General features: G+C 60.1%; 1 protein-coding gene across 3 annotated transcripts in view; it reads right to left on the minus strand.

Moving 5' to 3' along the window:
* The window catches only part of COL16A1 (collagen type XVI alpha 1 chain), a 51833-nt gene that overhangs the window by 10110 nt on the left and 29222 nt on the right, over nt 1-12501 (minus strand). For 2 of the 3 annotated variants that reach the window (XM_061148436.1, XM_061148434.1), the window contains 13 exons: nt 10986-11102; nt 10845-10886; nt 10677-10763; nt 9720-9764; nt 8790-8834; nt 6948-7001; nt 6369-6422; nt 5711-5764; nt 4148-4192; nt 3962-4015; nt 3624-3659; nt 3251-3313; nt 75-146 (listed from right to left, as the gene is read on the minus strand). In XM_061148436.1, coding sequence (XP_061004419.1) covers nt 75-146; nt 3251-3313; nt 3624-3659; nt 3962-4015; nt 4148-4192; nt 5711-5764; nt 6369-6422; nt 6948-7001; nt 8790-8834; nt 9720-9764; nt 10677-10763; nt 10845-10886; nt 10986-11102 — 768 coding nt within the window. The remainder of the gene's footprint in view (nt 1-74; nt 147-3250; nt 3314-3623; nt 3660-3961; nt 4016-4147; nt 4193-5710; nt 5765-6368; nt 6423-6947; nt 7002-8789; nt 8835-9719; nt 9765-10676; nt 10764-10844; nt 10887-10985; nt 11103-12501) is intronic. The other variant, XM_061148435.1, reaches the window with a different exon arrangement.

Raw genomic sequence — 12501 nt, forward strand, 5'->3', positions numbered from 1 at the left:
ACCCCTAAACACACACACACACACACACACACACACACACACACACACCATCTGTCAGGCTGGGACACACTCACCTGAATCCCGGGAGATCCTGGTGGTCCAGGGGGACCAGGCAGACCTGATGGACCTCGAATCCCTTCACTGCCCTGGAAACGAGCCCCCCAACAAAGTCAGCAGGACCTTGTCCCTCTCCCTCCCCTGGACACACCAGCAGGAGAAGGGACCCTGGGCCACAGGGACTGGTGGCTACTAGACTCAGGACAGCTGGCTTCAAATCCCAGTTCGGTTCTGGTCTAACTGGCTGTATCCCACATACCACTTGCCCCAGAAGATCTGTCTTCATCTGCAGAGCATCCCCCTTTCTGCACTGCTCCACGAGGAAGGGACAGAGCCTGTTCAGTCCAGCACCTTCCCCAGGGCTGACCAGGGACTGGCCTGGCAGGTGCTCGGTAATGCAGGCTGGGCCTCTGATCCCCCAGATGGAACAAGGGTGGCTCCTGTCCCCGAGGAGGTCACAGTCCAGTGAGAGTCACAGACCCACGACAACCACGGGCAATGCAACAGTCCCTGTGCTCTGTGAGTCAGGGGCCCTGGGTGTTCAGAAGGGAACTGGGCGCTCAGAAGAGGGCACAGCTCACTCTGCTGGGGGTGGGGGGTGGGGGTCAGGGAAGGTCTGCGGGCACTGGGCTCTGAAGGGCGGCTGGGATTTGGGCAGGCAGAGAAGGGGGAAAGGGCTTCAGAGAAGGATAAAGGTTTGGAGCGGGTGACATGCCTGCTCTAGCCAGGGTGTCTGGGGAGCCTGTATGATGGGGACGGGGGAAGGGGAGAAGAGGCTGGAGGAGTTAGATTGGGGGAGGACACTGTACTAGATTTTATCAAATGGACTAGTGGCTTTGAAACTACTTCTCAGGGCCTGGGGGCTCCCAGAGGACCCTGGAGGGGCTGGGGGCACAAAGTGGAGACCCAGGGGCGGGACTCCAGACCCCTGCCCCTAGCTTAGCCAGAGCAGCTCCACTTGCATATTTGTTTATTAAGATTTTTTTTAACATGGACCATTTTTAAAGTCTTTATTGAATTGGTTACAATATTGCTTCTGTTTTATTTTTTGTTGTTTGGTAGGGGGGGGTGGCGCCAAGGCATGTGGGATCTTATCTCTGCCACCAGGAATCGAACCCACACCCCCTGCATCAGAAGGCGAGGTCTTAATCATTGGACTGCCGGGCAAGTCTGTTTTATAGATTTGAGCATTCACATGAGATTCTGTGTGGCAAAAAGCCTTGTGGTAGTGGTTTAGTTGCTAAGTCGTGTCCAACTCTTGCGACCCCCATGGACTGCAGCCTGCCAGGCTCCTCTGTCCATGAGATTCTCCAGGCTAAAATACTGGAGAGGGCTGCCGTTTCCTTCTCCGGGGGATCTTCCCCACCCAGGAATCGAACCTGGGCCTCCTGCATTGCAGGCAGATTCTTTATCAACTGAGCTATGAGGGAGAAGCCTTGGGGACTACAAAATGAAGCCTGAAAAACACCGCTACAGGCACTGGGGCGCCACTGACAGTTCAAAGCAGGGGCAAAGGTGGGGGTGAATGTGTGAATTAGAATGTTTATCGGAGAAGGGAGGGCGAGGCAGGCAGCTCAGTTTGGCGGGGGGGGTGGCAGCATTTCCCCAGGGGGAAGAGGCTGGCACCCTGGATTAGTCAGTGGCTGTGGGCCTTGCCAAGGGGAAGGGCTCCAGCCAGAGACCCCTTGGGAGGGGGCCGGGGGAGAGAGCTCCGGGTGGTACTGCAATGCCACCAGCTACCAGGAGGGGTCAGCACAACCCCAGGAAATGGCGGCCCCGCAGGGAGTCAAGCTGGAGAACCGCTGGCCAGAGGTTTGGGAGTCGGCAATGACTGGCCTAAGAAGAGCAGGCAGCCCTGGATACAGAGCCTCCGTGGAAGACTCTGGCAGGGACCGCCACCCAGGTGAAGGGAGGTGGAACCCGCCACTGCATGGCTGATCCGGGAGGCAGCAAGGGTGTGGGGGTTCTCCTGAGGGGTTGGGGATGGGGGGGCAAGTCTTAGCTCTTGGGCTGTCTTGCTGTGCACCCTGGAATAATGGGGGCATTCCAGGACTGCCCCCAGCATCCCAGGGCCTTCCAGCATTCTCTGGGCCTCATTTCTTCACCTGAACAGTGAGAACCTAGACCAAGGTGGCCCCTTCTAGGAGTCCTTTCCAGCTTTCAGAGGAAAGAGGCTCCCCACGAGGCTACAGACCTCCTGCCCCTCCCTCTGGGCCATGATCCTCCCATCCCAACCTCACAGGTCATTCCGGGCCTCCTGACACCGCCCGCCTGTCACATCTGGAGAAGCCCAGAGGGCGGTCTGAGTCAGGGATGTCAGCCTCCAGACCAAAGCAGCGGTGGTTTAGATGCTAAGTCGTGTCCGATGCTTGCAACCCCATGGACTGCAGCCTGCCAGGCCCCTCTGTCCATGGGATTCTCCATGGCAAGAATACTGGAGTGGGTTGCCATTTCCTTCTCCAGAGGATCTTCCCGACCCAGGGATTGAACCCGGGTCTCCTGCATTGCAGGCAGGTTCTTTATCCGCTTAGCTATGAGGGAAGCCCTAAAGACCAAAACCAAAAGCAGAGCTAGTCCCAAAGCCAAACCCAGGGATGGCCAGTGTGGGCGCTCCCCGACTGCTGCTCCTTCCCACCCTTGTCACCAGGTCACAGGCCATGACTTCCCTCTTTGGCCGTTGGGGACACCCTGAGCCTGGCTCCCCCGGAGGCCCATTCCCCTTTCCTGCTGTTGTCAGACCCAGGAGGCAAACGCCCAGAGCTCCTCCCGTTGCTGGGCAGGGGGTTCCCAGTCTTGGCTGTGTTTCCCTCAACTCCTTGCCCTACCCTGGAGGAGCTGCAAGCTGGCCCAGGCCAGCCTGTCACATTCTAGTGGGCCACCTCTCACTACACCCCTCTGCCTCCTCCCCAGCCACCCTCTCCCACTGGGAGAGGTGCAGAGCTTGGTGGCACAGAGGCCAGCAGGCATCCTGGACCCAGCCCTGGGGACCTACTGGTCTGCCCCGGCCCTGGTGCCCTACAGCAGTTGCTGCGCCCATTCTTGAGTCTCTTTGCCTATCCTGGCTGTAACTGAGTCAGTCCTTGAATTTCTGAAGGCCTGATACTGGGTGTCGGGGGGTGGGAGTGGGCAGACAGGGGCTAGGAGCTGCATGGCTCAGATCTGTGAGTGTGGCCAACTTGGGGGTCCTGCTCACCTTCTCCGCTTGGGGGCCGGGTGGGCCAGGTGCTCCCGCTTTGCCTGGGAATCCAGGGGGACCCTAAACCAACAAAGGAGCAGGCAGGGATGAACACGGGCTGGAAAGAAGCTCCGCTTCCTTCTTCCTCCTGAGTGTGCTTTACCATTAACGTGATGCATTTTTTTTTACTTCCGGGCTGCTGGGCTGCTGGGGCCCACCCAGGAGGCCTTGCTCTCCCGGTCCCTGTTCCTGGAATCAGGCCTGACCACCCAGGCCGTTCCTCCTCCCGGGCCTTCCTCCCTCCCCTCCCCAGGCCCACCCTCACGCCGCCTGGCCTGCCCCTGCCAGACTGGGAGCACACCGACAGAGCTGGCTTTGTGTCTGCACTCACCGGGGGGCCTGGAAAGCCGGGCTGGCCTTGGAATCCCTGGGGGAAGAAAGCAAGGGGCAGTGTGCTGCACCACTCTCTCTCCAGCCTGGCTGCCCAGGTGGAAAGAGTGACACGGTGAGTCCTGGGGCCTTGTCCTCCACTCTGCCCCCAAAGGCCGGCAGGTGAGGCTCTGGGCATGAGGTGAGAGGATACAGCTCAAGGATGGTGGAGGCTGGGAGGCGACAGCTGGTCCCCACCCCATACATAAGAGTGACCACCAGGGAGAGGCCCCCTTCCCTGCCTCCCCCCAGCCCTTCACAGTGGTCAGAACAACCAGCGAGGTCCCTGTCACCACTCACCTGGTCTCCTTTCTCACCCGAGCTTCCTTGGGGTCCTCGCTCTCCTCGGGGACCCTGTTGCCAATCACAGAGAACAATGCATCTGGAACCCCCAGATGCAACCTTCCCATGCAACCTTCCCATGCAACCCCAGGGCAGGATCGGGGATTCTCATGTCCACATCTCCCTGTCCCCTTCCTCACTCACCGCTGGGCCTGGGGGACCTGGGAGGCCTTCAGATCCTGGTGGGCCCTGCTGACACAAAGGAGCAGAATCAGTCGCTCTGACTTGGGGGTGAGGGGGAGATCAGGGCTGGGGGCAGGGGATGGGCACAGGGCAGAGGCAGGGATGCGGGCGGAGGCCCTTCCAAGCTGCAGGACTCCTCTCCCCAGTCTGTTCGGCCGCCCCTTCCCTTGCCTGAGCTACTGAACCAGCCTCTTAACTAGTTCTGCCACCTCTTAGTTCACTTTAAGAGCCAGCTGCTCTTCAACACAGCTCTGATTGTAACACCCTCTTGCTCCCACACCCTCCATGGCTCCCCTCCGTCAACCAAACGCTGAGTTTTGAGGCATCCTGTGATCTGATACCAACCACCCTTTCCTGCTTCACTTCTCTCTCCTTTTCTTATCTTCTGCCTGGCTTGGTCAGACTGCCGTTCCCTGAATACTATACATTCATACCACTGACTGTCCCCTCTACCTAGAATTCTGTCATCCCTTATCCTTTCCAGGTCTCTTGAAACCTTATCAAATCATCGATGGCTCCAATCTGATCCAGGGGTGCCCCCACCCATGGCCTCTCCCTCGGGCTCCCCAGCAACTATATGTCTTCCCCCACCCCTGACCCTGAAGCTCCACTCAAGGCTCAGTTCCAATGCCACCCCCTTAGAGAGGCCTCCCTAACCCTCCGTCTACAGCATCCTGTTCATGGCTCCAGCTTGATTTTTTCCACCAGCCCCATCTCTCCTAATTTATATGTATCTGTTTCTTCATCTGTTATCTGCTTGTCCCACTGGAACTTGAGCTCCCTGAGGGCCAGAGGCCCAACTGCCTGTTTTATCCATCAAGGCATCTTCAGAACAGAGCCTGGCACCTAGAAGGCCCCCCCCCCCCCCCCCCCCCCCCCCGCCGAGAAATATGTGTTATTGAATAAAGGCACAGCTGGGGTTTACAGCATCCTACCTGGCCTCACCAGCAGCTGTGGGTGGGCGGCATGAGTGATGGGGAAGGGAAGACAAAGGTTTGGGGAGGCTGGAAACAAACATGGTTGGGTTCAAGTCCAGCCTCCGCCCTAATTCCCTAACTAGCTGCAGGACCCCGGGTGAGCTGTGTCACTGCGGGGGCTCCCACTGATGACCTGTGCTCAGGGTGGGTCTGGCACACTGGCTGTGTCGGCTCTGGGTGGCCTGGGACAGGCCTGGAGGCAGCGGGGTCCAGAGTGTCGGGCTGGCTCTCCAGCCTGTGGGTGGGGGTGGGAGGAGGTCCCCTCTTCCAGGCAGCCCCTCCAGCCATCTCCACTAAGCCTGGCGCGATCCTCCTCCTCGCAGCTGCCGCCCCCGCAGCAACCAGCCGGCAGCGCCGACTACTTGAGACGCAGCTGGAGGATTCAGGAGGCTGGGAAGCTGGGGTCATGTCTCGCGTTCACCGGGAGGCTGGGAAGCTCTCCAGGCGGCGGCAGCGGAGGAGGAGGCGGCGGGCGGGCAGGGACCAGCCATTTGAAGCCCTTCCTCCCGCCCCCGCGAGCGCTGGGGAGCAGCACTCCGGTACTCACCGATTCTCCCTTCTCTCCCGGGGAACCCGCGTAGCCTCGCTCCCCCTTGATGCCCTGACAGGCAGCAAAGAGAGAGGGAATTAGCCCCGCGGCCCGCCCGGCATGGTGCGATGGGAGGGGTGGAGACTGCAGCTGGCACCCAGACTGGCACTTGGGAGCAGATGGCGCCCAGGAAGAGGCTGGGAACCAGTGGGGCGGGGTGCTCTCGGAGCGGGAGCGTGGCTCCAGGTCTCCCACCACCACCACTGGAAAGGAGGTGGCGGGGGGGGGGGGGGGGGGGTGGTCATGTCTACCGAACTCGGGCCTCCGCGGGGTCTTCCCAACTTTCCCTGCCCCTCCCCACCAGACAACCTTCAATCCTCTCCCAGTCTGGGAGGCTGTGGGTGCTCTGAGCCGCTGGCCCCTGATATGTAGCGACTCCAGTGGGTCCCCCCAAAGCAGAGAGGTGGGCCAAGTCCCACTCCCAAGGGGGCTTATATGGCCGGGGGAGGGGAGGGGAGGTTGGTCTCTGAATGGACAGCCTGGCAGGAAACACCAGCTGAAATGCTGATAGAGGAGGAAGCCCACTGAGGCTGCCCAAGCCTGGCCCTGTTCTGACCACCACCCCTGGGCACCCAGACCACCCACCCCTGCCCCTGCCCCGGGCCTGCTTACTCACAGGCAGTCCTGGGGGGCCCATGGCTCCTGGGTAACCAGGTTGCCCTGGAGGACCCTGCAAAGAAAGGGAGGCATGATGGACCAGCCCCTCAACATTTCTGTCCCACTCCCTGGGTAAGAGGGCGGCCAAGGCCAGCCGGTCTGCCGTTGCCCCTCAGCAGGCACCAGTCAGCCCCCGGGACAGCCACCACCTCAAGCCATATCCCCTAGGCCAGCCTCCCTCAGTGGAGACCACCACCAGAGGCCTGGACCCTGGGGGGCAGAGCCAAAGGAGGAAACCCCGGGGCAGCCGATGAGGAGGACCGGAGTCTGGGAGTGGAAGGGGCAGGCTCAACGCTGTAGGAAGAAGGAGGGAGGAAGCCCCCGGGACGGGAGTGTTTGCCCCTAACAGGAGTGAGGGCACCTGGAGATCGGCTTCCTTGGATCCTGAGGGCTTGTGAAGATCCCAGTGCTGAGGGATTCAGGGCTGAGGGGCAGAGAGTTTCACCTCCCATCTTCCACTTGACAGCCATCCCAGGGGGCCCAACCCATCTCCCCAGGGCTCTTCATCTGTCGCCACCACCCTGCCGCCTCCTCTTACCGGCTCCCCCTTCTCTCCCGTCAGGCCCCTGAGGCCTCGCTCTCCTTGAAGACCCTTGAAGAGAAAAATCATGAGAAACTGCAGGGGAGGGCAGTCCCCACCCAGCCCCTGCCTCCTCCCCACGGCCCCGCAGCCCTGTTTCCATTCTAGGCAAAGGTGGGGGGGGGGGTGGCTGCTGGTGGCCCCCAGAGTGTCCCTGGCAAAGTGACCATAGGGGGTGGACCCAGAAGGGCAACACTGTCAGAGGTATAAATTCCCACATACGGGTGCCTCTCAGGAGCGGGGGCCCCCGCGATGGGCCACCAGAGAGATACACCCACCCGGGCGGGTGACTCTCAGAAGGCACTTCTCAGGTGACTGTCATTGGTTGGCCCTACTGTGACCACTGTCTGGGGCGGACCTTTAGGAGGGTGACAGATGTGCTCCCTCCGAGGGGCAACTGTCAGCAGAGGTGTTCCTAGAGTGCTCCCCACCAAGATGTAGCACCCGATGCCAGACACTTACCTGTCCAAGCCCTGCCCCTACCCCCCACCCCAGGCAAAAATCAACTTCCTTTAGGGATGCTGGGGAAGGACTCAGGAAGGCTCCCTCCAGAGCAGTCCCTCTCTCTTTGGGGACATCCATTGCAAAGTAGAGTCCCCATCCCTCATCCTCAACCTGGACTTCATAGATGCAACACACCGTTAGGCCGGGTCTGCCCCTTCTCCCTCATGCCTTCCAGAGACGCGGCGCCCAAACCTTTCCACGACACAAGACAGATGGCTAGACGGACAGATGGCCCCTCCACCCAAGCAAGCAGAAACAGACAAGGTCCGGCCAGGATGAGGACGTGGGGACAGATGGAGCTGTGACAAGGAGGGGCCCTGCTCCCTGAGCTGCCATCACCAGCCCTGGGAGGAGAGGAGCCGACCCCAGGAACATGAAGTCCGACAAAACAGGAGGTTAGTTTCCATGACCCAGGAGGGAGCAACAGTGAGGATGAGAATGACTTAAACGTACTTGTGATGATGACGAAGGCAGAGCAATTAACGACACCGGGCGGAAGGAGGTGGCCAAGACCCTGGGCAGGAGGGGCAGGAGGGGCAGGGCCCCGTAACACCCGGAAACCCTGCTGCTGGCATCACATGCCCAGCTTCAGAGCAGACTTGGCCCGGAGCCAAAGAAGAAGAAGGGAAGAGGAGGAAGCTTCCTCTAGGATGATGGGAAAGGTTGCAAGCGTGGCCGCCTTGAAATCCCCGGGGCGCCTCTGGACCAGCCCCACCAAGCAGCAGGGCAGTGAACCCGTGCCAGCCTGCAGTGTGAAGCCCTAAAGCTTTGGCATCTCTGCCGGGCTCTGTGCCAGGCGCCTGGCAGGGCCCCAAGAACTACTTTCAGCAAATCTTCAGTCAACACCAAAGGTGGGAGAAGCAGGAGGCAGAGTGAGAAGGGAGGGAATAAAGAGGCCCCTAGAGGCACCAGCTTAAAATAAGAAGGTAAAATAGCTCCGGAGGATTTGGGGGGAGTGATATGTGATTGTGGGAGAGAAAAAAGGGAAACGGAGGGGGGAAAAGAGAGATGATGAGAGAGAGAGAGAGAGAGAGAAAGCAGGAGAAGAGGGAGAAGGGAAAAATGGAAAGAAAGTCAGAGACTGGGAAGCTGTCCAAGCTGCTGGGACCTCAGGGAACCTGTGTCGTTAGCTACCAAGCCTGCAGGGGTATGACGACGATGATACACACACACACACACACACACACACACACACACAGAGGAGGGAGGCCAGGGCATGGCAGGAAGGGACACGAGCAAAAGCCACAGAGACCTGGCTGGCAGGGGAGGGGAGGTCGAGCAGCGCTAGGTTCTTACAGGCAATCCGGGGGAGCCAACAGCACCAGGAAAACCTGGGGGGCCCTGGTGGGAGAAACAGGCAGGTCACATCTCACAAGCACAGTAACCCTGGGTCACGATCTGGGGCTGAGGGCTCACGGGGAAAGGAAGTCATGGGGGTATTATCAAGGCAGCTAGAAAAGAGACTCGTCCCGAGTCTTGGACCAGAAGCCACCTGCTCCTCCTCGCCTCGGCTCCAGGAAGAATGAATGGCTCTGCTGATGGCAGAGATGCGCAACAGTCCCCGGAGTCAGACCACCGGCCCACGTCTCCCCACGTCCAGGTGAACCCCAGTGCCAGAGTGGAAGCCCATGGTGCCTGTTACCTGACCTCCACGGGCCCCCAGGTCGGGGCTCCCTGGTTCTACGATGACTCCCATCAGCCAAAAAAAAAATTTTTGTTTTCCTCCAAAGGAAGTGTTTTCAGTTCTTCCAGGTTTTCCTAGTCACTTCTACGTGCCTGCCATGTCAACCCCAGGGGAGACGCTCCTAGGCTGGCCTCTGCAGGCTTGTCTTAGAGACTGGCCCTAGAGAGCCATGGAGAGCGGCTCCATCTTAGCTTCTGGCCCCTGCCTGCAGGTTGCCACACGCTTTCCTGGCAATCAAGACCATGAGCCTTTGTGCAAAACACAGCAGGAATGGGGGGTGGAGGTGGGTGAGGGAAACACGAATATGCCCCGAGGCCTCCTCTAAGCAGGACCACAGGCAGGATGGGGCGGAGCAGGCCGGCTCTAGGGGATTCGGAGGTGGGAGACCACAGTCCCCGCAGATGCTGTGATGAGGGAAAGGCAGAAGAGGTTCCCCCTTTCTGTCCTGCCCAGCTTCCTGGGATATGGCAGCAGAATGGTGTCTGGGTTTTACGTCTCCTTTGAGAGCCTCTCAAGCAGGCCAGAAGACCACGGATACTCACAATAGGGCCTGGAGGACCCGGGGAGCCCCTCATACCGGGTGGACCCTGCGAAGGAAGCCACGGGAAATAAATGAAGAGGCTCAGAGCTTGCAGTGCCCCAGATTGCGGGGGGGGTGTCTCTGCAGCCCTTCTCTGAGCCCTCCACAGTCAAGAGGCAGCTGCTGTCAGCGCTGGATGGTAAAGCTTTCATGCGGTTCATTCAATCAGCCCACAAACATTTATTGAGCAATTGTTATGTACTGAGCACCATCCCAGGTGCTGAAGACATAACAGTAAACGGGACTTTAAAATCTTTGCCTTGTGGCAGTTACATTCTGGGAAGAGGTGGACAGGAAAGAATAGAACAGGGGCTGGCGTGCAGGCGGCGCTCAGCAGATACCTGCCATGTGTTCCCGAGGGAAGGGAACACAAGGACGCCAGAGGGCGAGGAGTGGGGGGCAGGGAGAGGGCCTGGGGCTCGAGGGATGTGGGGTGTGTGGGGGGCCCCATTCTAGAGGATGGTCAGGGAAGGGCTCCGGGAGATGAGGAGGGACAGGGAAGCCCGGCATGCCGCGGTCCAGCAAAGAGTTGGACGTGACTTAGTAACTGAACAACAGGGAATATCTCACTGAGAAGGTGATCTTTGAAAAAAAAAAGGGGGGGGGGCTGAAGGGGTGAGGGAGCAGGTCCTGGAGAAGAAAGAGCTGCAGGCCGAGGGAGGGAGAGTGGCCGGGGGTCCAGTGCTGCGAGGAGGCCCCGGATGCCAGGTGGGCAGATGAAGCCAGAGCAGTGAGGGGTGTGCGGGGTGGCCTGAGGCCTTAGTGGCCCCTGAGGGACTCCCGGGGGGAGACGAGGAGGCACCAGAAGGCCCAAGGAGACTGCTGGCAGGAATGAGACTGCCCTCAGGAACCGAGGGTTGTCGAGGTGCAGACACCAGCTGCCTCGGGGCCCAGCCCAGGTGGGGACCCAGACTCTTACCTCTTCTCCTCTCTGGCCAGGCAGTCCCGGAGGACCCGGCAGCCCGGGGCTCCCTGCACAGCCCGGGTCTCCCTCGTGGTTGTCCCCCTGGAGCGGGATGGACGGTAAGTGTGAGCAGCCCCGTGGGACACGGGGCAGGAGGCGAGGAGAAGACGGAGGCCCACTCACCCGGGCCTCCTCAGCTCTCGGGCGCTCCCGCTCCATGAAGCACTGCGGACGACAGCCGGAGGCCCGGTCAGCGGAGGGGGGTCAGCCAGGGAGCTCACCTGGCACCAGGGCAACCCCAAGCCCCCCGCCCCCGCCTCCTACCCGGGCACAGCTGTCGAGGCCTGGCACGCCGGGGATGCCCTGGTCTCCCTTCTCTCCGCTTTCCAGAAGGGCCACCTCGTGGGCTGTCTTGCCCTGGATACAATCCCCGCAGATGCTCTGATGAGAAGAAGAGGGCGGTGGGGTCAGGGCTGGAGAAGGGCCAGGATGGGCCAGATGGGGGGAATCCCTGCTCCGAACCCAGCCTGGGGTGCCCTGTGGACTGGCCCCCACCCACGCTCTTAAGACTGCCCCAGCCACCGCTCTCTTCCACCCCAGCCGCATCCCTGAGGCCGCTCGGCTGCCTCCTTGGGGGACCCCCGTCCCAACACTGGCTTTGAGTTTCCTCCAGGAAGAAGCTTGGGTGGGGCCAAGCCAACACCACTGTGCAAGACAGCTGTGTGGGAGGAGGCGGAGGGGCCTGCCAGGGGGGGACCATCTGTCCCGGCTGTTCCTGCAACCTGCGCCCACTGTGAGGACATGCCACCAGGATTCAGCCTGAAAAGGCCAGCTCCACACAGCAGCTCCTCTGCCCAAGGGAGCCAAGGAAACAGCTGCCCACCCTTTGCAGACAGCCTCAGGGATGGGACGGCAGGTCCCGGCTGTCATGACTCCCCAGTGTGTGGGCCTGAAGTCTTCCTGTGATGAGAAAGGTCCTCCTCTCTCCTGGAGGCTTTAACCTCTCGGGGTCACAGACCTCTCTGAGAGTCTGATGGAGGCTATGTGTCCTCACCCCCCTCAAAATGAAACCTACTAGTGGAAAACTAGACTACAGTTTCAGAGGACTGGGAAGCCGGGCATCTATCCACAGCCTGGTGGGGCGGGGAGGTGTCCATGGGCCTCTAGAGGAGCTGCCGTTCCATCGCCACTGTTCACTGTGAAGCTCAATGATAATGGTTGTCATTGACTCAGCACTCGTGACACCAGCCGTGGTGACAGACCTCTGCACATGATCGCATTCAACCCAGACAGTGCAATGAGGCGGGTCATCTTACAAGCACTCTGGAGATGAGAAAGCCAAGGCTCAAAGAGACAGCCTGACTTGTCTAAAGTTAAGTGGGACCCTGGATTGGAGTTTGATCTGAGGGTGTAACGAGTGCTCTGTCCACAGACTCAGGCTTCCCCTGGGCTGTGGGTGCCTGTGGGAGTCAGCACCCCCTGGGGCGCCATCAGACCCTTTCTCCAGACCACACTTGGTTCCTGTTGGGGGCCCTCCATGGAGCACTTGATCACGAAGCTGTCAGATGACATGTTACACAGAGAATGTTGAATGCTACCTTTGGAGTCACACCATCACTTGCCCAGAGGCAGACCTTGGGGAACCTCGGGTTGCCAGAGGCCTAGGGCGGAAGAGCTGGGGTTCACTGCCACAGCCCCACCATGATCCAACCTATAACTCTTGCCGGCAGATTAGCCCAACATCAAGCTGCTTTTGGCGTCGACTGCTGTCCAGAGCAGGGTGGGGCACCCCATGCTCTGTTCTGAGTAGGACCGCTGGACTCATGGGAGATCCAGAGCA

The sequence above is a fragment of the Dama dama genome, chromosome 8 (assembly GCF_033118175.1).
Source record: "Dama dama isolate Ldn47 chromosome 8, ASM3311817v1, whole genome shotgun sequence".
Lineage (NCBI taxonomy): Eukaryota > Metazoa > Chordata > Mammalia > Artiodactyla > Cervidae > Dama > Dama dama.